This window comes from Pelodiscus sinensis, chromosome 1 (assembly GCF_052426305.1).
Source record: "Pelodiscus sinensis isolate ZL-2025 chromosome 1, ASM5242630v1, whole genome shotgun sequence".
Classification (NCBI taxonomy): domain Eukaryota; kingdom Metazoa; phylum Chordata; order Testudines; family Trionychidae; genus Pelodiscus; species Pelodiscus sinensis.
In genome coordinates, this window is record NC_143052.1 from 349,866,360 (window position 1) to 349,875,987 (window position 9,628).

At 41.1% G+C, this 9,628-nt stretch overlaps 1 protein-coding gene across 1 annotated transcript; it reads left to right on the top strand.

Annotated features, from left to right (window-relative positions):
* Positions 1–1,767: 1,767 nt before the first annotated feature.
* Positions 1,768–8,619, top strand: LOC149526015 (macrophage metalloelastase-like). The gene is made up of 6 exons (XM_089776669.1): positions 1,768–1,910; positions 3,473–3,694; positions 3,796–3,946; positions 5,920–6,045; positions 6,513–6,674; positions 7,732–8,619. The coding sequence occupies exons 1-6, from the start codon at positions 1,803–1,805 to the stop codon at positions 7,752–7,754; spliced, it is 792 nt and encodes a 263-aa protein (XP_089632795.1). The 5' UTR covers positions 1,768–1,802; the 3' UTR covers positions 7,755–8,619.
* The last annotated feature ends 1,009 nt before the right edge of the window (positions 8,620–9,628 follow it).

Consider the following 9,628-nt stretch of genomic DNA (forward strand, 5'->3'; position numbering starts at 1 on the left):
AACACTGAATGACAAAATATAGAATGTATTGTATCAGAAATTATACATAGTTCCTAGTTCAATGGGGAAATGCTGATAGGCACTTTTGCCTACAGCACTAAAATTCCCTGCTCAGTCAGTGGGACTATTCAACAAGCATTGTTTCTCATAGAATGATTACTTACCAGCATAAAGATCCTAGGTATGAAGCTTTAGATGGCAAGGTCATGAGCTTTTTTTATATAGTATTAAGATGCTTCATTGTGTGGAAAATAAATATTACAAAATAAATATCACAGAACAGCTTTTAGTCTAACATGCTATCGCTTTCAATAACTTTCATCTCCGAGGTTGAAATTTCCCAATTTGGGGCCAGACTTTCTACTGCCCTCAGTTTCCATTAAGTACAGCAGAGTGAGGGGTGCTAGTGAGCTGGTTGTGGCTCCCTGAGTCTCTGGTTCAGCTTTGGCCCTTGCCCCTGTAAGAGAATCCTAGATGCTGCTCTAATTAGTGTGGGCTAGTCATGGGCTTCATTGACCTTGGAATTTTTCTGATTTGTATGAGGAACAAGATCATTTCCCTGAATGACATTTCCTCAGAATGACAGAGCACAAAGTGGCTTACATCTGTCTTTTAAGTATCACCCATTTTCAGCTGTGCCAAAGCACAGCTCAGCCACAGGCATCTTTGTATTAGCTTCAGTCAGAATACAATGGGGCCCTAGGGGCCCTCTTCTGCAGTTAAATACACGCTTAACTTTATGCATGTGAGTAGTTCCATGGTGAAATACAACAGATACCTCTTACGCAGTCACAGTGCCGGATACTGCTGGGAAGAGGGCTATTTCTCCTTGTGCTGCAGCTTAGCTCCATTGTCACTAAGCTGTGCACCCAAAATGCAACAGTACGCTGATATTCGGCTGAAGTACCCTATGAAATAAATTCATCCGTTGCTTGCTGTAGCATTCCATGGAGCGCAAATGAGGCCTGCTGCTCACTGAAATCCACCATAACTGAGTACGGCTCCTTACTCTTCCGTAGAAGCATCTGGGATTTTTTTCCACATAGGATAATTCTAGCTCCTTTATTTTATACTAAATAATCCTTTTTAAAGACTGATTCATCAGAGCTCATCAGATTTGAGGTCAAAAAACTTTAAGGGACTCCATAATCTTTCCACATATAGAAGTGGCCAGATTCAGAGCTTAGTTAAATCTGGACAAACCTTACTAGCATCACTAAATTTCCTCTGGATTTTCAGAATTTGCACTAGAATGCTTAAATAGAAACTTTCACACGGGCAGGTATTACAAAGCATGTAGTTTTAAGTGATTTCACTCGCACGGCACTTACACTTATGTAGTCACGTCCTCTGCAGTCAATCAACACATGTAGACTAGATACCAAGCCAGAAGTGTGTTGCAATGTGCATTAATGGCACCAAGGTAATGTTGGAAAGTTGAGATTGGTCAGCAAGCAAATGTGTTGACTGAGGTTAAGAAAACTAACATCCCTCTGCCCCTGTGGTTTTTGCACCTGAATCATATGAAAGGGAGATAAAGAAAGTTGGCTGCCTGCTCTGTCAGTGTGACATCAGCTGTGCTGTCATCAAAAAGTTAATGTTTCTTCATTTACATTTTGGAATAAAGACACCTTAAAAGCATTACAGCAAATAACAAAACCACAGAGGAAGCCTAAAAATGACTCATGAAATCTGTTACCACACACACACCAGTCCAGGCCTATATAAGCTTGATAGCTGTGACCATCAGACACAGAAGACCTCAGATTTTCCTTTTTCAGCAGTGACCATCTGATAACACCATGAAATACATCCTTCTCTGCATTGCACCGTTCTTGCCTGGAATTCTTGGTCTCCCAGGTTCGCTTAAACCAGAGCCATGGAGCTCCAACAACCAGAAGCGTATAGAGGTATGTCATGAATGGGCTATCTGTCAGGCTGTTCACCTAACCCGCAAATATACTGCTTTTCCATTGTAAGTCTACATCTTAATTATTATATTTCTTTCCAGAGAGCAGGTGACATTGTATTTTATTTCAGTGGTATGTAGTTGTTACAAGTCAGTTGACAAAAAATAGAAGGTATAAAGTAAAATTTTGAAAGCCCCCTATGTGAAATTGCAAAAGTGAATTAGGACCAGGTATTAAAGATATAAAATTACCCAAAGATGAGAGAGAGAGCGAGAGAGAGAGAGAGATCATGGCTATTTTTAGTAAAAGTCAGGAAAAGCTTCCATCAATTTTTCTTTTTTGCCCATGTCCTCTCTGTGACTTTTACAAAAATGTCCATGACAAAATCTTATCCTTAATATTATTTATAAATGACAGGGTGGTATGATTCTCATGACCACTAAGGATCTTTTATAATACCAGATGGGTAATGTAAAGGGACATTACAATGAATGTAAATTTACACCCATTTTAAGATCCCTTTACACTACCAAAATGGTGTACAAAAGGCACTGGTGTAAATGAGAAGTAGGAGCCTAAGTTCTTAGGCCTGAAAAGGTCCAGGTATAAGCAATTACTCAAATCCAGAACTAACTAACCCTTGTACAACACTCTTTTGTGTATTTCATAAAAGACAGAATAGAGCACTGCAGCATTTTGATATGAAGTAAGATTAAGTACAGAGTTCTCAAAGGAGAAAGGTAGTGACAATTTTAACACAAATCCACATTGTTATTTTAGAATCATAGAATACTAGAACTGGAAGGGACCCCGAGAGGTCATTGAGTCCAGTCCCCTGCCCTCACGGCAGGGCCCAGTACCATCTAGACCATCCCTGAGAGATGTCTATCTAACCTGCTCTTAAATATCTCCAGAGATGGAGATTCCACAACCTCCCTAGGCAATTTATTCCAGTGTTTAACCACCCTGACAGTAAGGAAGTTTTCCTAATGTCTAACCTAAACTTTCCTTGCTGCAGTTTAAGCCCATTGTGTCTTCTCCTAGGCTACGTCTACACTGGCCCCTTTTCCGAAAGGGGCATGGTAATTTCAGAGATCGTAATAGGGAAATCCGCGGGGGATTTAAATATCCCCCGCGGCATTTAAATAAAAATGTCTGCCGCTTTTTTCCGGCTTTTAGAAAAGCCGGAAAAGAGCGTCTACACTGGCCCCGATCCTCCGGAAAAAGCGCCCTTTTCCGGAGGATCTTATTCCTACTTCGAAGTAGGAATATTTAAATCCCCCGCGGATTTCCCTATTACGATCTCAAAAATTACCATGCCCCTTCCGGAAAAGGGGCCAATGTAGACGAGCCCCTAGTGTTCATTTATATTGGAAAAGTGGTCTCATATCTGTCTGAACTGTTTCCCTTTTATGACAGAGTACTGTGATTTTCTAGGGATCTAGTAATTGAAGTATAGTCAAGGATCTGGATCTTATACTTGCCGACAAATTGATTCTTTAAGGTATAAGAGAACACAACTGGAGATGAACCCTGAATCTAAAGTTTCTTTTTATTTTCAGGATTATCTGCACAGGTTCTTTCCATCTATTAATAAAGTAGGTGGTTGGGACTTAGAAGAGAAAATTAAAGAGATGCAGAAATGTTTCCACCTGACTGTAACAGGAAAATTAAATTCACAAACAGAAGAAATGATGGCACGGCCAAGGTGTGGAGTCCCTGATGTATTAGATTACAGCACATTTCCAGGAACTCCAAGATGGAGGAAGAATGTATTGACTTACAGCTTGGTTATATGCCACGTTTGTGCATTTTGTTTTGTTTTAATGCTGTCATATTATTCCATGCCTTAAATGACAATAATTTCTTTTCTTTTGCTGCTGAAAGGATTCTGAATTATACACCGGATCTGCCTCGTTCTATGGTGGTGAAAGCGATCAAAAAGGCATTTCAGGTGTGGAGTGATGTGACTCCACTGAGATTTCAAAACGTTGCCAGGGGAGAAGCGGATATCCTAATTCGTTTTGCACATGGTGGTGAGGCTACTGCTATGTTTTTAAGAATCCATGAATTACATTTATTTAAAGTTGAAGCTATACTTTAAAAGCTTACATGTTTTCATACCCAAAGGCTGAAGAGAGAACAATTATTTTCATTCTGAGTTCATCCGATCTTTATCATGTCCTGCAGTTTTATATTTGTGTATCAGTTTAACTAATCAACCATCACAAAATCCCTTGGAAGTTCAAACTGTAAAATGAGGAAAATAGTGTCAACGTATATGTGATTGTAAAAGTACTCCTCTGCTAAGATCATTATTCCTATATATGAGCAAACAAGGAGTCTTCACACTTGTGAACGGTTTAAACACCTTGGTCATATGCCTCAAAAACATTTTTTTTGCCTCATTAGAGACAAACACAAATACAACAGAGCTTCTTTCCACTGTAGTCCAACGCAAGGGGGACTATTTTGGATTACAGTTTTATTTTAGGCTTCCAAGAAGTCTGAAAGGGGGAGAATGTGTGTGTATATGCACACATGCACATACTTTAGTTCCTCTCTCACTACAACTACAGGGCACCCCTCTTTCACAAAAGCCTATGCAACTGAAGCACCGATTAGCATATTGTCATGCTTCATTTGCATAATTCATTAGTGGCCATTTTTGCGCAAGAGTCTTTGTGCAAAAAAGAGCCATCTACACAGCTCCTTTTTGCACAAAAACACCCTCTTGCGCAAGAGCTATTCTTTCTGAAAAAATTGAGAAGAATGGCTCTTGTGAAAGAGGGTGTTTTTGCCCAAAAAGGAGCTGTGTAGAGGGCTACTTTTTGTGCAAAAGCCTCTTGCGCAAAAATGTCCCCTGATTAATTATGCAAATGAAGCAGGGAAATATGCTAATCTGCACTTTGTTTGCATAGGCTTTTGTGCTAAAGAGATGCAGTGTAGACATACAAGTGTTAGTCTTCCTCTTAAGTGCTGTTTACACTAGATTTTTATTTTGATAAAGCTATGTCCCTCGGTCGGCCGTGTGAAAAATCCTGACCCTTGAGAGTCATCTATACTAGCCAGTGTAGACTAGTGCTAGGTCAAGAGGAGACTTCTCCCATTGACCTAGCTACCCCTTCTTGGGGAGGTGATGTACCTCCACCAAGGAGAGAACTCCTATTACTGTGGGCGCTACTTATGCTGAAGTGCTACAGTGGTGCAGCTGTAGCATTCTGAGTGTAGCCAAACCCTTAAAGATTTATCCCCAAACATCCAATAGTACAATAATGTTGTACTGTCTTCCTGGGTTATGAATTTTTGACAACTGTCCTGCAAATCCTTGAATTCCAGCAAGAAATTGTAGCCCTTCTTATAGGCAGAAGAGGAGAGTCAACCTTTTCCATCCAACCTCCAGCTGAAGATCCAGACACCTCAGCCACTCTTACGGGAGATTCTAACAGAAGACACATTAAATTAGTTTACCAAATGAGAGGCTCAGTTTTTCAAAGCAGTGGTTCCCTAAAATCATTCACTTGAAGTAGCACAGGTAGTGCAGGTAGCATAATCTATCCTTATTATTGCCCAATGGTGTCAATTCTAGGACCTTGCCTTCAGATGCTTATAACTTTGCAAAACTTAAGCCAGACATTTTCTCACTTGGTTTCAGCCTCAGGCTGAAATTTTGGAAAGTTTCAGAGAAGATGATTCAGCCATTACTGAGAAAATGCCCTCCATAAGACAGAAGTCCATGGGAAAAAATAGTTTGCAATCATGGAATTAAAAACCGTACCATAATGTGCACAAACATGGGAGCTGAGTTCATTGAACAGGCAATCTTAAGTGTGACATTTCCTACCTTTTGAATGTTTGACTTTGCATCCTTAACATTATTTTAGTCTCATTTTAATATATTATTATCTACAATGACTAAAAGCAAATTCTAAACTTCAAGATATGTAACTGTGTTTTAAAATGAATCATTGTGTTAATTGATGACATATTAATTTCCTTTCCTATGCAGCACACGGCGACCAATCTCCCTTTGATGGAAGGGAGGGAGTACTGGCTCATGCCTTTGCACCAAGCCCAGGGATAGGAGGAGATGCTCATTTTGATGAAGCTGAGAAATGGTCACAAAATCATATAGGTAAAGTATTTCCTGTGCCCGTCGCAACAAATTCAGCTCCTTCTACACAAAGCCCTGGCATTTTCTTCCTATAACTGTTTGTCCCTCTCTCTTATATATAATGTAACATACTTACCTTTGCCTGCCAGAGCATATATATAAGGTCTGTATTCTGTGGAGCTTAAATCACTTTACAAAAGTGGGAGAGAAATATTATCCTGGTGTTTTTGTAAGTTAGACACAACTTTAAGTGATTGTCAAAAGGTGGGCCATTAACAAAAGGAGAGTCAGGAATAGATTGCAGGTTTCCTGACTTCCCATTCATGGCCTCTGAAAAATTCTTACTAAAACATGGGAGAGCAGATAAACTTAAATTAAACCTATAGGATTTCATCACAATGAAAAGATGTGAATTCTTCTGCTTGTGATTCTCTGTTCCATTGTATGTTAACAATTCTTTTCCTCTTTTTTATATATGAAAAATTTAGGAACAAATTTGTTCCTTGTTGCTGCTCATGAATTTGGCCATTCTTTGGGACTGGGTCATTCAAATGTTCAAGGTGCTCTGACGTACCCTATGTATCGCTACTGGGATCCAAACACCTTCGTCCTTCCAGATGACGACAGACAAGGAATTCAGCGATTATATGGTAATTTCAGTGTCAGATGTTAATTTTGATATAAAAAAATACCAAAAAGGGACAGATTTTGTCATACTTTAAGTACCTTACTCAGACAGCCAAACTGATTTGAATGGTCTACTCTCTGAGCAAGGTACTACTCAGTGAGAGTACCTAAATTTAGATCAAGCCAACATGATATACTTTATCCCTTCCGCCTATTCTTTCTGGAGTCTAAGAGTAAGCTGTCCATATCGCAAAACCACCTAATGGAGTTATAGACCGGGACTGACAAAGGGTCCCCTACACACCAGTGCTTTGCAGAAATCAATGATGACATGCTGCTAACCTAACTGCCAGTGAGTAGTACCTTGCTCTACCAAAGAGGATATTGAAAGCAGTATGGCTGCTTGCTGAATGTGAGATTGTGCAATGTGGCTGTGTCTAGACTGGCCAGTTTTTCCGCAAAAACAGCTGCTTTTGCGGAAAAACTTGCTAGCTGTCTACACTGGCTGCTTGAATTTCTGCAAGAACACTGACGATCTCATGTAAGATTGTCATTGTTCTTGCGGAAATACTATGCTGCTCCAGTTTGGGCAAAAGCCCTCTTGCGCCAATCATTTGCGCAAGAGGGCCAGTGTAGACAGCACAGTACTGTTTTGCGCAAAAAAGCCCTGATGGCTAAAATGGCGATCGGGGCTTTTTTGCGCAAAAGCGCGTCTAGATTGGCACAGATGCTTTTCCGCAAAAAGTGCTTTTGCGGAAAAGCGTCCATGCCAATCTAGATGCTCTTTTCTGAAAATGCTTTTAACAGAAAACTTTTCCATTAAAAGCATTTCCGGAAATCATGCCAGTCTAGACGTAGCCTGTAAGTATGGCAGAATCTGGCCCTCACATCACTGTTCTCGGGGTCAGGACCTACTCATTCTAGGTTACAGTGGCAAAACTGTTCTCTAAAACTATGGCACTTGTGTGTGAACATTTGCTTCCATCAGACACTTCACAAAGGGACAGCAATCATGGTACATATTTCTCTGCATTTTGTCTCAAACAAATACCTTATTATTTCCGTATTTCTATTCCACAGGCAGAAAAAGAGAAAACTTCTAAAGAACCATGGTGTTTTTAAAGAGAATGAAGAAGTCAGCAAGTGTACTTTTCTTTCACACCAGAAATGTTTCATTTTATTTCTTTAAATGGCAAATGTTTGAAGATCAATTTCTGCTCCTATACATTTAGGCTACATCTAGACAGCAGTGCTATTTTGGGATATCCAAAGTATCCACAAATAGCTATTTCGCATCTTTAAATGCACCCATGACTTCGAAATATATTCCGGTGTCCCTGTAGCCCTCGTTCCATGAAGGTTAAGGGACTTGCTGGAATAGCGCTTTATTTTGAAATTTTAAAATAATCTATTTCAAAATTAGATTGAAATAAGATATGCAATTTGCGTAGCTCAAATTGCGTAGCTTATTTTGACCTACGGGTGCAGTGGAGATGCACCTTTACTGAGATTTGAAAACCTCTTTAAATGTATTCAGTAGTTTCTATGAAAATAAAAATTCTCCCAGCACTATTCTGCCATCCTACATTCCTGTCTGTCAAACGCTGGTGGTTTGCATTTCACTGGGGGGCTCGGTGACTACTATATGGTCAATGCATGCAGGACAAAAATTGTCAGGTGGGTGCTTGAAGTGCATCTAACATCACGATTTAGGCTCTCTGTTCCCAGCCCATTCCCTTCTCCTCCTTACTGCATATACATACCCAGACTCTGAGTACCCTCCACAAGGCCCAGAGAAAGCATGTAAGGCAGTGAGTGGTTCACAAAGTGTGGTCTGCAACCATCTTGCAGGTAAGCTGCAGGCTCTGGGTTCACACACCCCTATACTGGGGAGCCTACACTGGTGCTCCAGCTCTGCAGCTCCCCTCTTGGGGGAGGATCCTCATGGGCCAGATCTAGCTCATGGGGACAGGAAGCAGCTCCATGCACTGCCACTCCTCCTCCTCTGAGCTGGGGGATTGGCAGTGCAAGAAACTGTTCACCTGAAAGCTTTCCCTGCTGCTTCCATTGGCCAGATTCATGGTGCCTGAGAGCGACAGGAGGTACAGAGCCAGGTAAGTGTCGTCCCCTCCGCCCCACCTTCATATCCAAACTTCACACTCCCATTCCCGTCAGGCACCATTACTTTTTACCCTGCAAGGTAAAGTAAGGGCTGGCAGAGCCTTGAGAAGATTGGATGGGTGGCTCACGGACTGGTGGTGTTATCGAGTTAACATCAAGTCAACTCAGGGATGGTCTAGACAGTATTTGGTCCTGCCATGAGGGCAGGGGACTGGACTCGATGACCTCTCAAGGTCCCTTCCAGTGCTAGTATTCTGTGATTCTATGATTCAAGCCTGAGAAATTCTTCCTCTTGCTGAAGGGGTAACAAGATGAGTCAGAGCCCTAGGCACTCCAAGAAAATGACATACATACCCCTGTAAGCTCCTTTTCCTCCTCCGTGTCTTGGCCAAACCCACATACGGCCAGACCTTCAAATATGTTCAAACCATGTTCATATATGTTATGGACTGTTATAAAGAGAATGTGATCAACTGTTCTCCATGTGGACTGAAAGTAGGAGAAGTAGCAATCAGCTTAATCTGCAGCAAGGGAGATTTAGGTTCAATATTAGGAGAAACTTTCTAAGTAACTATAAAAACAGTTAAGCTACGGAGTAGGCTTCAAAGGGAGGTTCTGGAATCTCCATCACTGCAGGTTTTTAAGAACCAGTTAGACAAAAGTGTGTAGGAATACTTGGTCCTGCCTCAGCACAGGGAGCTGGACTAGGGGGTCTTTCTAGGTCACTTCCACCCTGCATTTCTATGATTCTCTGTAGAGCTTAACTGGTGATCATCACAGCGAAACTGACCCTCCAGCCTTCACCCAGCTCCCGTCCAATGTGAATTATTAACAAGTGAGCTGGTCCCTGATATAG